The sequence below is a fragment of the Podarcis gaigeae genome, assembly GCF_964106915.1.
Source record: "Podarcis gaigeae genome assembly, chromosome: 7".
In the NCBI taxonomy this organism is placed as follows: Eukaryota; Metazoa; Chordata; class Lepidosauria; order Squamata; family Lacertidae; genus Podarcis; species Podarcis gaigeae.
The window spans coordinates 1,574,756-1,591,090 of NC_139683.1; the positions used below are offsets into that span (position 1 = coordinate 1,574,756).

Genomic DNA, 16,335 nt, shown 5'->3' on the forward strand with positions numbered 1-16,335 from the left:
GCCTGCTCCACACGTGTTCCTTGTCCCTTGAGTGCTTTTCCTTCCCTCCCCACTTAAAACGTGGCTACAAAGCACGGATCCACATGGATCCTCAGGATTTTTGCACTGGGTCACCCCAAATTCACCATCAGATCACATAGCATGTCCATGGCTACAGTTTGCACCAAAAAAATCACGCACCCACTGTTGCCTGGGGCCGCCGTGGTGCAAAAACGTGGTTACAAACATGGATCCTCAGGATTTTTGCACTGGGCTACCCCAAACTCACCGTCAGATCACATGTCTGTGGCCACAGCATGAACCACAAAAATCATACATCCACTGTTTCGTTTAGAATATTTTTTTTCTTGTTTTCCTCCTCTAAAAACTACATGCATGTTACGGTCGGGTGAGTGTTATCGAGCGAAAAACACGGTACATTCCCCTTTTTACATGTACAGTGGTACTTCAGGTTACAGACACTTCAGGTTACAGAATCCACTAACCCAGAAATAGTACCTCGGGTTAAGAACTTTGCTTCAGGATGAGAACAGAAATCACGCGGCAGCAGCAGGAGGCCCCATTATAATAATAATAATAATAATTTATTATTTATACCCCGCCCACCTGGCTGAGTTTCCCCAGCCACTCTGGGCGGCTCCCAATCAGTGTTAAAAACAGTACAGCATTACATATTAAAAACTTCCCTGAACAGGGCTGCCTTAAGATGTCTTCTGAATGTCAGGTAATTCTTTATCTCTTTGACATCTGATGGGAGGGCGTTCCACAGGGCGGGAGAAGGCCCTCTGTCTGGTTCCCTGTAGCCTCACTTCTCGCAATGAGGGAACCGCCAGAAGGCCCTCGGCGCTGGATCTCAGTGTCCGGGCTGAACAATGGGGGTGGAGACGCTCCTTCAGGTATACAGGACCGAGGCCGTTTAGGGCTTTAAAGGTCAGCACCAACACTTTGAATCGTGCTCGGAAACGTACTGGGAGCCAGTGCAGATCTCTCAGAACCGGTGTTATGTGGTCCCGGCGGCCACTCCCAGTCACCAGTCTAGCTGCCGCATTCTGGATTAATTGCAGTTTCCGGGTCACCTTCAAAGGTAGCCCCACGTAGAGCGTGTTGCAGTAGTCCAAGCGTGAGATAACCAGAGCATGCACCACTCTGGCGAGACAGTCCGCGGGCAGGGAGGGTCCCATCCTGCGTACCAGATGGAGCTGGTAGACAGCTACCCTGGACGCAGAATTGACCTGTGCCTCCATGGACAGCTGTGAGTCCAAAATGACTCCCAGGCTGCGCACCTGGTCCTTCAGGGGCACAGTTACCCCATTCAGGACCAGGGAATCCTCCACACCTGCCTGCCTCCTGTCCCCCCAAAACAGTACTTCTGTCTTGTCAGGATTCAACCTCAATCTGTTAGCCGCCATCCAACCTCCAACCTTAGCTAAAGTGGTACCTCAGATTAAGAACAGTTTCAGGTTAAGAATGGACGAATTAAGTTCTTAACCCGAGGTACCACTCTAAAGCAGATAGCTGGTTGCAGGCTCGTGTGAGCCTATCACTATTATACAATTTCATCTGCCTCAGATTGAATTGTATGTTCCTGGTAAGTTCCCTTTGAATCTCTCTTAAAAGAATAAAGGCGCCACAATCTTATTCAAAGTCAATAAAAGAAGTTTACTCACATCAGTTCACAGCTGGATTCTTGAAGGCAGACTTAGCTACAAATATGTACATGCGGATTTACCCCATATGGGGGAATAATCCCAGTGCTTCTGCTAGCTGAGAGCTAGCAGAGCAGTCCTAGCTGGTCAAACGAAGAAGGAAGTCAAAAAGAGAGAGGTGTGCTGCGTGTCTCGTCCTTTCGTTACCTGGACAGGTAAGGCCACGCCCACCTTCTATGACATGCAAAAGGAAGGATGCTCCAGCCAGGAGGAACAGGAAGTTTTGACTGGCTGGACCAAACATTCCTTCGCAAATCTTCTCTAGCATTGCAAGGAATGTTGTACTTGACTGCTTCTCATGGACCACACCTCACAATTAATTCACTGGGGCAAAACCCGCTGGAAAAGTAAGGCTGGCCCCTGGGACACAGATGGCTCCCAAGTCCCCAAACACTGATGTCCAGTCCGGCTACCTTTTTGATCTGGCGAAGGCTGTCTACCTCCACGCTGGTCAGTCCTGGGACGTGCAACTGGCCACTCCCGTCTGGATTCAGCTTGACATCGAGTTTCTCCTGGGGGTCCCTGGCAAGGAGGTCCCTAGAAGGACAGAGGAAGAAGAGGTACTCGTTAGGTACAGACAGGCCAGGCGTGCCACTGTCTGGTGAGGAAAGCCTTCCGCCAGGAGAAGACAGAGCTGGAAGCATTTCATCATTTCTTACAGGGACAAATGTAAGGTCCTACACTCAGGTAGGAAGAACCAGGTGCAGGAATTTAGGATGGGGGCTACCTGGCTTGGCAGCAGCGTTTGGGAAAAGAGGATCACAAGCGTCACGTCAGCCAATAGTGTGATGCTGCAGCAAAAACGGCTAATGCTATTCTTGGCTGCCTCAACAGAGGTTGAGTGTCCAGATCAATAATAATAATAATAATAATAATAATTTATTTATATCCCGCCCTCCCCAGCCGGAGCCGGGCTCAGAGCGGCTAACAACAATAAAAGTAACACGACATTCTAAAATCAATTCATTTTGAAATCCATTCAAAATCAAATTAATGGCAACCATTGGGCTACTTCTATGAGGATTAATAAAGGAGGGGGTCAGACTGTGCCTTGGCCAAAGGCCTGGTGGAACAGCTCCATCTTGCAGGCCCTGCAGAAAGATGTCAAGTCCCGCAGGGCCCTAGTCTATTGGGACAGAGCGTTCCACCAGATCGGGGCCACAGCCGAAAAAGCCCTGGCTCTGGTTGAGGCCAGCCTAACCTCCCTGTGGCCCAGGACCTCCAAGATGTTTTTGTTTGAAGACCGTAAGGTTCTCTGTGGGACATACCAGGAGAGGCGGTCCCATAGGTACAAGGGTCCTAGGCCATATAGGGCTTGAAAGCTAAAACCAGCACCTTAGACCTGATCCTGTACTCCACCGGGAGCCAGTGCAGCTGGTATAGCACCGGGTGACTGTGATCTCGCAGCGAGGACCCCGTAAGGAGTCTCGCCGCAGCATTCTGCACCCGTTGGAGTTTCTGGGTCAGTCTCAAGGGTAGCCCCACGTAGAGCGAGTTACAATAATCCAGTCTGGAGGTGACCATCGTGTGGATCACAGTGGCTAGGTCAGGCGAGAGAGGTAAGGGGCCACCTGCTTATCAAGGGAAATAACAGTCCCACTCTCTTCTGCCTTGGTCTGACCACATCTAGAATATTGTGTCCTGTTATGGGCACCACACTTAAAGAAGGATGCTGACAAGCTGGATCGTTGGCATAGCAGAGTGGTCCTCCTGCGGCACAAAGGATCCGTGAGTTTGGCTGTTAGCCAGAAGGTTGGCGGTTCAAGCCCACCCATGGGTGGCTGTGGGCAGAATTCCTGCATTGCACAGGGTCAGACTAGAAGACCCTTGGTGTCCCTTCCAAATCTACAATATATGATTCTCCTTTTTGTTTAATGCCCACAACAACCCTGAGAGGTAGGCGAGGCTGAGAGAAGACAGGGACTGACCTGCCCCCAAGTCCAACCAGTGAGAGCTTCATGGCAAATGGGGATTTGAACCTAGCTCTCTCCCAGGTCCTAGTCCACTGCTCTAACCACTACGCTGCACTGCTTCTCTCTCAAGGGCAGGATCCGCATTCGGGAGCGCCTCTCACCTGATCACCTCGTTGTAGATCTCCACCATGCTGAGGCTGACCGAATACTTCCAGGCGTCACGCTTGGCCTCCATCTCTTGATAGAGGGCTTGCAGCGCCCTCTGGTTGATCCCGGGGTTGTCGGAGACGCCCTGGAAACAGAAAGACCCTGAGGGTCCCACCTGAAACTCAGTGGGAGGGAACGTCTGCCTTGCATGCAGAAGGTCCTGGGTTCAAGTCCTGGCACTTCCAGGGCGCTTGGAATCTCTCCAGCCTGAAACTCCACAGCTGCCAGCCAGTGTGGGAAATACTGAACTAGATTGATCAGTGGTGCTACTCAGTACAGTGGTACCTTGGTTCCCAAATGCTGAAAACCCAGAAGTAAGTGTTTTCCAATTTTCGAACGTTTTTCGGAAGCCGAACGTCCGATGCGGCTGTCGGCTATTGTTTCTGGGGCGCCTGCACCAATCAGAAGTTGCGCCTTGGTTTTCAAACATTTCGGAAGTCAAACGGACCTCCAGAACGGATTAGGTTTGGCAATTTGTTTTTGCTCTTTATTTTGGGGTTTATTATTTTATTATTTATTATTTTATTTTTGAGGCTTTTTCACTTAATTTGTTTTTGTGACTGTGTGGAACCCAGTTCAGCTACTGATTGATTGACATTGTGACTGCAGAAATTAATTTTAACATTTATCATCTACAAAAACAAAATCTACTGAAAGCCACATTTCTGATTTAATCAGCAAAACCCAAGGTGTTTGCTTTACAGCCTGCATTTTGCATGGCCAAGGGGTGTCATGAATGCCTCCTTCCTCCCTGGGTTGGTAGAAGCTCCCTCGCACACTGAAAACTTGCATTTCGATGAGGAAAAATTGAGCCTACACATCCCATGGGTCCAATTTGCTCTTCTTCCACACTGGAAGCCTTTGAGCAAGCAAGCCTTTAGCTACAGTCTGAAGTGGTCATGTCCAAAGAAGCCCTGATACTTGATTCTGCTGAAGGAGCCCCTCACCTTTGGGGAATTCCTATCCGGGGGCAATTTGGTTTAAGCACTGATATTTGTGCTATTTAAGAAAATGTAATATCGCAATAGAGGAATGCAGGTGGCGCTGTGGGTTAAACCACAGAGCCCAGGACTTGCCAGTCAGAAGGTCGGCGGTTCAAATCCCCGTGACGGGCTGAGCTCCCGTTGTTCGGTCCCTGCTCCTGCCAACCTAGCAGTTCGAAAGCAGGTCAAAGTGCAAGTAGATAAATAGGTACCCCTCCGGTGGGAAGGTAAACGGCGTTTCCGTGCACTGCTCTGGTTCGCCAGAAGCGGCTTAGTCCTGCTGGCCACATGACCCGGAAGCTGTATGCCAGCTCCCTCGGCCAGTAAAGCGAGATGAGCACACAACCCCAGAGTCGTCCATGACTGGACCTAATGGTCAGGGGTCCCTTTACCTTTAATATTGTGATACAGGAGCAGCTTTGCCGCCAGCAAACCATCTCCATCTGAAGAGACCACAGAGACAGAACTTCTGTGTGTGTCTATACAGTGGTACCTCGGGTTACAAACACTTCAGGTTACAGACTCCGCTAACCCAGAAATAGTACCTTGGGTTAAGAACTTTGCTTCAGGATGAGAACAGGAATCGGGCTCTGGCAGCGCGGCAGCAACAGGAGGCCCCATTAGCTAAAGTGGTCTTCAGGTTAAGAACAGTTTCAGGTTAAGAACGGACCTCCAGAACGAATTAAGTTCTTAACCTGAGGTACCACTGTATCTGGACGGCAGCTTAAGAAAAAGATGCGCAGCTAAACTCTACAGTTCTGTGATTCCAGGGATGTGCGAAAGTGCCCAGCAAGCCCGCCAAGTGAATTAATCCAGGCGCATTCGGTGCACGAAACCCCCTCGCTCAGGTGTGCCATGCACAATGGTTGCTTGTGCCCCATGTGGCTCCTCCTACGGGCTGGTGGGTGAGCAAGCTCCTACCTCCATGGTGTAGGTCTTGCCGGAGCCTGTCTGCCCATAGGCAAAGATGCAGACATTGTACCCATTCAGGCAGGACATGACCAGCGGCTCAATCTCCAGGAAGACCTGCAGAGGGGGCAGAGAAGGAAGGTGGCAGAGCTGAGCGAGGGGCACCCATGTGCACAGGCACAGGCGCACAGAGGCTGTGGGGCAGAGGTCAGGAGGTGCAGTGAGGGCCGGTGAGGATGTGAGCAGCGGGGCCGTCTGTGCCGGGGGTTTTACCTGCTGCTGTGGCAACCAGGAACTCAGGCTGGCCAGCGGCTCCCTGGGAGGCACCTAGACGTCGAGGGGTCACAAAGCAGCGAGGGAGGGTCAAGCTGTGCGCCAAACCAACAGGGCGCCTGGAGCCCAGGAGAACCAGACCCCCTCTGACCCTGACGACGATTCCCATGCATGCAAACACAATGTCCTGTTCCAGAAGCGGCATCTGGGTGATGCAAAGGTGCTCCTAGCTCAACCTGGTGCCGTACCACTTACTGTATTTTTTGCTCTATAAGACTCACTTTTTCCCTCCTAAAAAGTAAGGGGAAATGTGTGTGCGTCTTATGGAGCGAATGCAGGCTGCGCAGCTATCCCAGAAGCCAGAACAGCAAGAGGGATTGCTGCTTTCGCTGCGCAGTGATCCCTCTTGCTGTTCTGGCTTCTGGGATCCAGAATATTTTTTTTTCTTGTTTTCTTCCTCCAAAAACTAGGTGCGTCTTATGGTCTTATAGAGCAAAAAATACGGTAATTCCCATTCCTCCTTTATAAGGAATCAGTCCACCTAACCTTCGGAACTCCCTGCCTATTGACAGCAGGCAGGCGCCTTCCCCTGGTGCGTTTCCCCACGTTCTGGTGTGTAATGAGAGAGGAAGGGAGGGAAACCACCTTCTATCCACATTCTCCATGCAGCACAGAATTTTATAAAATTCTAGCTGAAAAATCCCACACGCTGCACAGGGGAGTCGTTCCCACCCACCTCCCACCTCACCAGTACGGTTGCCCTTTTCTTTTTCTTTCTTTCTTTTTTTTTATTAAAGATTTTCTTGATTTACAAAAGTGTGTGCAATGTCTCTCTCTTGTATTTTCTCCATGTAACATTTTTACAAATCAGTTTCATTTGTTGAGACATTAGGAAGAAAAGAGGGAGAGGGGTGGGGGGGAGATGGGGGCGTTGGGTGGCGATGTTTCTATTTTACTTAATATATGTAGGGTTTGGTGTCAGCGTTGCTTGTGCAGATTCTTTGCTGTTCTCTTGTGTTCCTTTGGTGGTGAGAGAGGTTGGGGTTGGCCGAGGGTGTGGCTGTTCATTTGTGGTTGGCTGGGGTGGTCTTTGTTTTCGTGTGTGAGTGGGGTAGGTGGGTGTTTTGGATCAGGTTAGCCATATTGATTTATATGCTGTTGGAGGATTATTGTTGTCGTCTTGTTGGGCTGTGCGTGTGATAAAGGGGAGCCATACCGGGGTGAAGGCGTCTTCTTCTGTTTGTCCCCGTGTCAATTTCAGTTTATTGGTTAATTTTTCTACCAGGGCTGTTTCCCATACTATCTGGTACCATTGGTCCATGCTTACTCCTGACAGGTCTCTCCAGTGTCTGGTTATGATGCTTCTGGCTGCTAAACGTAGGTGGGTTATGAGTTCTTTGTGGTGTAAGTGGGCATTGTTGTCTTGGAAGATGTTTAGTAAGGCCAATTCTGGGGTGATTTCTAACCATATGAGAAATAAGTAAAATAACCAAGCAAGTACAGTGGTACCTCGGGATGCGAACGGGATCCGTTCCAGAGCCCCGTTTGCATCCCGAATGGAACACAAGACGCGATGGTGCGTCTGCGCATGTGTGGGTCGCGTTTTGCCGCTTCCCCGCATGCGCACGACATCATTTTGAGCATCTGCGCATGCGGGAGTGGCGAAACCCGGAAGTAACACGCTCCATTACTTCCGGGTTGCCACGGAGTGCAACTCGAACTCGCTCAACCCAAAGCACAGTCAACCCAAGGTATGACTGTATTGGTTGCCCTTTTCTGAACCTTTTCAACATCCATTTTGAGGCAAGGCAACCAGAACTGTGCGGAGTATTCCAAATGCTGTTTGGCAGAGGGATGGAGGGCCTCAAAAGACAGCGGCCTGCCCTTCGTCGGAGGTCAGAGGGCCACTTCCCTGGGTTCCTTCAGCTTTGATTCCTGCAACACAGGGGGTTGGACTAGATGACCCCCCGAGGTCCCTTCCAACCGGGCACTTCTGGGATTCCAACAGAGCCCCCCTCTTTGACTGCCACTCAGCACCTGCTCAACTGTGAAGGCCCTGAATCCTCACCCACCCACCGTGCCAAGCGCCCGGTCTCCACATGCCACTTTCCGGACCAGTGGGATGCTGAGATCCTCCTCGTTTTGAGGAGGGAGAGGCACACGGAGCATTGGACAGAGACACACTCTGAGGGCAGGGGGTCCTCACCTCCTCCTGGCTGGCCTGCGGCAAGAAGACCTTGTCCAGCCTAAAGGTGCGCTCCTTGCCTTTGTAGGAGGCCGTGACGCAGCCGTCGTCTGCCGGGTCCGCAGCCACCGGGGTCTCCACTTCCCCACCCTGCTGTTCATCCTTGCTCAGCGGCTTCAGGCGGCACAGAACCCGGATGTTTCCTGCAGGGAAAGAAGGGATGTTTAGGGAACAGCACCATCGACACCAGGGATGCGAGTGGCGCTGTGGGTTAAACCACTGAGCCTCTTGGGCTTGCCGATCAGAAGGTCAGCAGTTTGAATCCCCGCTATGGGGTGAGCTCCCGCTGCTCGGTCCCTGCTCCTGCCAACCTAGCAGTTCAAAAGCACACCAGTGTAAGTAGATAAATAGGTACCACTCCGGCAGGAAGGTAAATGGCATTTCCGTGCGCTTCTCTGGTTCGCCAGAAGCGGCTTAGTCCTGCTGGCCACATGACCCGGAAGCTGTAGGCCGGCTCCCTCAGCCAATAAAGCGAGATGAGCGCCGCAACCCGAGAGTCGGCCACGACTGGACCTAACGGTCAGGGATTCCTTTACCTTTACCATCGACATCCCCTATTCATTTGCACTCATCTTTCCCACCAAACTATGGCGATGGTGACGGCAGTAGCTGCAGTTCAAAAGTGCTGTCACAGTACAATCTGTTCCCGGCCCAATCCATTCGTCATTGACCCACAGCTCAATTGCGGCCGCCTCAGGGGTGAAGCGTGCAGCCAGAGTTGAACGAGTGATTGGAGAGGGCGAGAACAGCTGCCAGGGATCCACTGGATCCATATTCAGAGATCTTGTGTATTATTTTTTTAAAACTGTTAAATTGCTCAGTAGCTTTGCTCTTTTTCAAAATAATAAATAAATTAGTTTTTCAGCTTTACAGTCAGTTATCCAACAACCAACATAAAAATCAGATTTCCCAGAATCTCCTCAATTTCTTTCCTCCCCTTTGTGGGTCCTTTCGTTAACCATTTCCTCCTGCATCTTTTATAAGAATCCAAAACCTTTTACATCTCCATTATATCCAAAATTCACCATTAAACTACAAGTGTTATGCCAATCCTACAAGTGATTTTAGCTGTTTGCAATGGTTTTTAAGATAAATTATATATTTCCCCCATTCCTTATTAAAATTTTGGTCTGCCTGATTCCTGATTCTTCTGGTCATTTTTGCCATTTCGGCATAATCCATCAACTTGATCTGCCATTCTTCTCTGGTCGGGACTTTTTATTCTTTCCATTTCTGGGCCATTCACTGCCGACCAGCTGTGATCGCATAGATAAATAGTCTCTTCTGCTCCCTTGGGATTTCGGCACCTCAGAGATCTCAGTGGAACGGACCTCCACGGACGTGAGTGGGCTCCCCTTCCCTGCTGGTTCTTAAGCAGAGGTCAGGAGTCCATCTGTCTGAGATGCTTTAGCTGAGATTCTTCAACGGCTGTTTATAAAATTATCCATGGCAAGGAGAAAGCAGATGGAGGGGGCGTCCTATGATGCTGAATGTTGGAAGATTCAGGGCACATAAAAGGAAGCACAGAGTTAAACTGTGGAACTCCTTGCCACAGAGGCAGTGATGGAAAATATTAGAACACATTTCAATTTGGATGAGCCAAATTGAATTGCGCACCGTATTTTTCGCTCCATAAGATGCACCTGATCATAAGACGCGCCTAGTTTTTAGAGGGGGAATGCAAGGAAAAAAATATTCTTTAAAGGGAGCGTGGCTCTTGGGGGGTAGGTGGGGGAAGGGACTGATGGGCTGACCTCTGTCCCTTCCCCCACCTCCCGGAAAAGCCAGCAAGAGCTGCACGTTCTTTAAAGAGCTGCATGGAGTGTGTGTGCGGTTCTTGTGGGCTTTTCCGCGAGGTGGGAGAAGGAACTGACGGGCTGCCCTTCTCCCTCCTCTGGGAAAAGCCCCCAAGAGCCGCACACACGCTCCACGTGGCTCTTTAAAGGGAGCACTGAGCATTCGCTCCATAAGACGCACACACATTTCCCCTTACTTTTTAGAAGGGGGAAAAGTGTGTCTTATGGAGCGAAAAATACGGTATTGTTTTAGAAACTCACATGAGTTTGCAACTAGTTTTCAGCAATGTGATGCTCTGATGCTCAGAACCTGCTTGCAGTTGACAAGAGGATGCTAAACGAGGTGGCCCATTGGCTTGATCCAGCCGGCCCTTCTTATGTCCTTTCCTAATGGTCCCTTGCCTTTTCCCCACGGCCGCCACACGCTGGTTCCTCCCCCCTGCCCGCCCCCTGCGCCCTCCCCACTTGCGGGCACCTTTCAGCTCCAGGAGCTGGTCGTGGTACTTCTTCCGCAGCTGGACCTCCCTCTGGCACCTCTCCTGCAGTAGACGGTTGGCGTGAGAGACTTCGCCGATGGCTGAGCACATCTGGGGGCGAGAGGAGAGAGGGTGGGATTTCAGTACCAGCAAGGCCAGCGCCACACGCCGGACCACAAAGCCAGGAAGAGCCAGTTGAGAGAGAATCTAAGTGGAAAACAACTCCGGAAAAGGTGCAAGGAGGGCTCAGCATGTTCAGTGAAAGAAAAGGGTTGAGTCAGTGTTTCAAAGACTGTAGTTAGATGAGAGACGAGGGGGTGACAGAAGGGGGTTGAGGAAAGAATGAAACTGCCAATATATATTTTGCCTGCATTTTTTTGGCCTATATACAGTGGAACCTCGCCTTACGGATGCTTCAGGTTACAGACTCCGCTAACACAGAAATAGTACCTTGGGTTAAGAACTTTGCTTCAGGATGAGAACAGAAATTGAGCTCCGGTGTCAGCGGGAGGCCCCACTAGCTAAAGTGGTACCTCAGGTTAAGAACAGTTTCAGGTTAAGAACGGACCTCCAGAACGAATTAAGTACTTAACCTGAGGTACCACTGTATAAAAGTAGAGACATCACCTTGCCAAAAAAGGCCCGTATAGTTAAAGCTATGGTTTTCCCAGTAGTGATGTATGGAAGTGAGAGCTGGACCATAAAGAAGGCTGATCGCCCAGGAATTGATGTTTCTGAATTGTGATGCTGGAGGAGACTCTTGAGAGTCCCATGGACTGCAAGAAGATCCAACCTCTCCATTCTGAAGGAAATCAGCCCTGAGTGCTCACTGGAAGGACAGATCCTGAAGCAGAGGCTCCAGTCCTTTGGCCACCTCATGAGAAGAGAAGACTCCCTGGAAAAGACCCTGATGTTGGGAAAGATGGGGGGCACAAGGAGAAGGGGGTGACAGAGGACGAGATGGTGGGACAGTGTTCTCGAAGCTACAAACATGACTTTGACCAAACTGCGGGGGGCAGTGGAAGACAGGAGTGCCTGGCCTGCTCTGGTCCAGGGGGTCACGAAGAGGCGGACACCACTAAACGACTAAACAACAACAAAACCACTATATAGTATTATAAACACAAATGGCTCCATATACTTGTCTGTAAAGGAAAGCAACACACACACACACATATATACACACACATACTGTGTGTGTGTGTGTGTGTGTGTGTGTGGAAAAGAAGCATCAACCTGGTCCGTCAGTCTTCTCAGTCCATCACCCCAAGCAGTTTCTGATCCTGCTGCCCTTCCCCCCATGACGTCAGGTAGACTAAAGAGCAGGGGCAGCCCAGACCCCCAAATACCCCTGCTTGGAGCCTCCGTTGCCGCCCCTTGCCCCTGAGCCTCACCTGCTGCCGAGCCTCGTTGAGGGCCGCCTCATAGCAGTCTGCAAAACTGCGCACCTGCCCACGAAGGCTGCCATAGTCGGATTTCATGCCCCTGAGGAGGGGCTGGAGGGTGTCCAGGCGCTGGCGGACCCCTGGAAGGGGAAAGGAAGAGAAGCATTGGCTTGCCATGTTCATAGCCTGCCCTTCCTCGGAGCAGCGTGTCGTGTTTTGAACTCACAACAACCTTGCAAGGCAGACTGGCGGGCCAAGAGAGAAGGCCACACCGGGCAAAGGCATTAAAACCAGATTTCTGGTGCCCAAACCCGTATCTTCTCTACAACCTGAATGTAGTGTGAGTGATAGTGTTGTGCAGTGGTTAGAGTATCGGACAAAGGACCTGCGTGAGAAAAGAGATTAAAGTGGGGTTATTTCTGTTCTTATTTTTGTTGTGTGCTTTGTGTTTTTCGTTTTGTAATTTGAATGCTGTGGACCACCCCGAATTCTGCGGATGAAGGGCAGTGCACAAATCAATCAATCAATCAATTAAGACAAAAGGTAAAAAAGTGGTTATAGAAATGTGATGAATTTGCAAAAGATATGTGGAAGTCAGAAAGAGGGAGGGAAGGAGGTCGATGCTCTTTTTGAGCAATACTTTAAGCTATGGATTTGTGCAATGAAATATGGAGAACTCAATAAAAATTAGGTAAAAAAGTAAATAAATTCACTGGGTGACCTGAGACCATCACACTCTCTCAGCATAGTCTACTTCACAGGGTTGTTGTGAGGATTAAATGAGGAAGGGGAGAACAAAATATGCCTCCCAGAGTTCCTTGGAGGAACGGGTGGGATGGGAATGCAATGAATAAATATAATCCTTAGCCAGTTCCCCATCTCTTGCCCCAGCCCATAGTTTGAAATGGGTTTGGAGACACACAGACACCCCCAGCCCAACACCTTGCCCTCCATCCCAGCTACCTGCCAGCTGTTCTCGTAGGTGCCGCAGGTGTGTCTCAGAGCACTGAGAGGCTTCCCGGATTGCCTGTTCCTTCTGCGCCTCCAACTGGCTGATCTCGCCCAGCAGCTCCTGACGCAGACCGGCAATCTCAAAATCATAGTCGGAGATCTGCCAGGGAGAGATCCCGCTTGAGAATCTGGGGGTTCGGGGGACACGGTGCAAGGACCACACAGCTCAGGGGTCACAGAATTGTAGCGTTGGAACAGACCCCTCCAGGTAGGGTTAGCTAATGCCATAGAAGACAAAATGGGAATTCAAGGTGACCTTAGAGCAGCGGTTCTCCACCTGTGGGTCCTCAGATGTTGTTGGACTACAACTCCCATCATCCCTGAGCTCTGGCCTTGCTAGCTAGGGGTGTTGGGAGTTGTAGTTCAACAACATCTGGGAACCCACAGGTTGAGAAAGGCTGGCTTAGAGCATGGGTAGGCAAACTAAGGCCCGGGGGCCGGATCCGGCCCAATCGCCTTCTGAATCCGGCCCGTGGATGGTTCGGGAGTCTGCGTGTTTTTACATGAGCAGAATACGTGCTTTTATTTAAAATGCATCTCTGGGTCATTTGTGGGGCCTGCCTGGTGTTTTTACATGAGCAGAATGTGTTCTTTATTTAAAATGCATCTCTGGGTTATTTGTAAAGGTAAAGGTAAAGGGACCCCTGACCATTAGGTCCAGTCGTGGCCGACTCTGGGGTTGGAGCGCTCATCTCGCTTTATTGGCCAAGGGAGCCGGCGTACAGCTTCCGGGTCATGTGGCCAGCATGACTAAGCCACTTCTGGCGAACCAGAGCAGCGCACGGAAACGCCGTTTACCTTCCCGCCAGAGCAGGACCTATTGATCTACTTGCACTTTATGTGCTTTCAAACTGCTAGGTGGGCAGGAGCAGAGACCGAGCAATGGGAGCTCACCCCATTGCAGGGATTCGAACCACCGACCTTCTGATCGGCAAGTCCTAGGCTCTGTGGTTTAACCCACAGTGCCACCCGCATCCCCTGGGTTATTTGTAGGACATAGGAATTCCCCCCCGAAAAAAAAAATATATAGTCCGGCCCCCCACAAGGTCTAAGGGACAGTGGACCAGCCCCCTGCTGAAAAAGTTTGCTGAACCCTGCCTTAGAAGATAGGAGAACTGGTCATAAGCTAACAAAATGAATTTCAGTAGGGACAAATGTCAGGTTCTGCAGGAAGAACCAGATGCACAAATATAGGATGGGAGAACACCTGTCTTACTAGTAGCACATGTGAAAAGGACCTAGGGGTATTGGCAGACCACAAGCTGAACATGAGTCAACAGTGTGACGCAGCAGCAAAAAAAAGCTAATGCTATTCTAGGCTACATCAACAGAAGTCTAGTGTCCAGATCAGGCATAGGCACTCGGCCCTCCAGATGTTTTGGAACTACAACTCCCATCATCCCTGACCACTGGTCCTGTTAGCTAGGGATGATGGGAGTTGTAGTCCCAAAACATCTGGAGGGCCGAGTTTGCCTATGCCTGGTCTAGATCAAGGGAAGTCATAGTCCCGTTCTACTCTTCCTTGGTCAGTCCAAACTTGGAATACAGTGTCCAATACTGCGCACCACAATTCAAGAAGGATGTTGACAAGCTGGAAGGTGTGCAGGGGAGGGCGACCAAGATGATCAAGGGTCTGAAAACCAACCCTGATGAGGAACGGTTGAAGGAGCCGGGTATGTTTAGCCTGGGAAAGAGGAGACTAAGAGGAGATAGGATGGTCATATTTGGATATCGTCATCTCGTTACCTTGTGCTTCAGCCTTGCTGTCATCTCTTCAGAGCTCTGCAGTTGTTCTGCCAGCTGCTGGCATCTCTCTGCCTGGGCGTTCAGCTGCTCCATCAGGGCACGGTTCCGTTCCTCGGCCTCTGCCACAGCCTGGAGGCTACGGGGGGAGTCCACCTCCACCGTCTTGGTGATATACTGCAGGGGGGGGGGGAGCTAGTCAGGGTCTGTGATGAGATAAGACCCTTTCCTCTGCAAGGTGGGGGAATGTGGACAACAGACAGGCAAAACGCAGGTAACTGGGTGTTATCGATGTTCATCGCTATTCCAGGGACGGATTATTGCCTCCTGAGCAAGGACAAAAATGGGCACCTCCCCCTAAATATTTCTTATTTTCACAATAATTCATTTTAGTGCAGCTGCTTTTTATGGATCTTCTCAGTAAGTTCCCATGTAAATATAGGTTTTATTATTATCTTTTTTATTTTTAATTTTACTTACATTTGGTTTTTCAAATTACAGTTCTACAATCACATATCCAATGTACAACGTCCTGGACTCCCATGCTCCCTTTGTGGGGCCTATCGGTAAACATTTCCTCCTGCATCTTTTATGACAATCCAAATCTTTTACATCTCTGTTATATCTAAAATTCACCATTAAACTACAAGTGTTCTTCCAAACCTACTAATGATTTTAACTGTTTACAATTTCTGAATCTTCCGGTCATTTTTGCCATTTCGACAAAAAGGTTTTATTACCATCAGTGCTTTTCTTCTAGAGAAAAAGGCTCTGGTACGATGTACCCCTGAATACCCCCAGAAAAAAACACGATTGTGGGATGTGAAACACAAGTACAACATTCCTAGAGTGAACATGTTTACACATGGGGAGGAATATTTGTCCAGCCAGCAGATAAACTTTCTTTTTCCTTCTGGGCTGGGACAGACTTCCTCTGCATGTGACTAGAGGTGGGTGTGGCCTCACCTGTGCAGGTAATGACAAAAGCACAGGGCAGGGCAGGGCAGCCATCTCTACATGCATCAAAGAAGCAACATCTGCTTAGCCAAAGATACTCTCTTGGCCTCTAGCCAAGAGAGGACAAAGGGACTGTCTCCTTATGAGATAGTTTCCAGGTGTATGTTACTTTTCTAAGCTAAGTCTGCCTTCTGGGATCCGATTGTGAACAGAATGTGAGTGAGTAAACTCTTTTTATACTTTTATAGAAGACTGTGTTGTATCTTATCTTTTATGAGGGAAAAAGGGGGAAATACCAGAACAGTTATTATAGGGGCTTTAGCGAGTATGAGCAAACGCATCTGCTGTGAATTTTAAAAGGGGAATGTTACTCTGCTAAATTGTGAACTTGTTAATAATAATAATAATAATAATTAATTAATTAATTAATTAATAATTTATTTATACCCCACCCATATGGCTGAGTTTTCCCAACCATTCTGGGCGGCTTTCAATCGTTAAAAACACAAGTTGGAAAGGCTATTATCAGACAATATATCCTCTCCTGCATCCCTGAACATTCCCACAAGGGTGATGATGATGCCCGCCTGACCCGGCACTTTGTGCGGGGCAACAACCCACACAGCCCTAAATCTGGCGCTGCCTGTTCTATCCTTTGTCGTCCTCCTCTCTTCCCCTCTCTGCCACTTCTCCTTCCTCCTCCCAGGAAAGTGCCCTCCCAACAGGCCAAG

At 49.7% G+C, this 16,335-nt stretch overlaps 2 protein-coding genes across 2 annotated transcripts in view; both read right to left on the bottom strand.

The window, feature by feature from the left end:
• Positions 1-16,335, bottom strand: part of LOC310849215 (flap endonuclease 1-like) — a 200,919-nt gene that overhangs the window by 137,263 nt on the left and 47,321 nt on the right. The gene's annotated exons all lie outside the window — the stretch shown is intronic.
• Positions 1-16,335, bottom strand: part of KIFC2 (kinesin family member C2) — a 44,345-nt gene that overhangs the window by 6,626 nt on the left and 21,384 nt on the right. Inside the window, exons 9-16 of the mRNA XM_083749077.1 lie at positions 14,651-14,824; positions 12,857-13,004; positions 11,903-12,033; positions 10,508-10,619; positions 8,198-8,379; positions 5,731-5,835; positions 3,781-3,911; positions 2,120-2,243 (exon numbers count right to left, since the gene is read on the bottom strand). Coding sequence (XP_083605203.1) covers positions 2,120-2,243; positions 3,781-3,911; positions 5,731-5,835; positions 8,198-8,379; positions 10,508-10,619; positions 11,903-12,033; positions 12,857-13,004; positions 14,651-14,824 — 1,107 coding nt within the window. The remainder of the gene's footprint in view (positions 1-2,119; positions 2,244-3,780; positions 3,912-5,730; positions 5,836-8,197; positions 8,380-10,507; positions 10,620-11,902; positions 12,034-12,856; positions 13,005-14,650; positions 14,825-16,335) is intronic.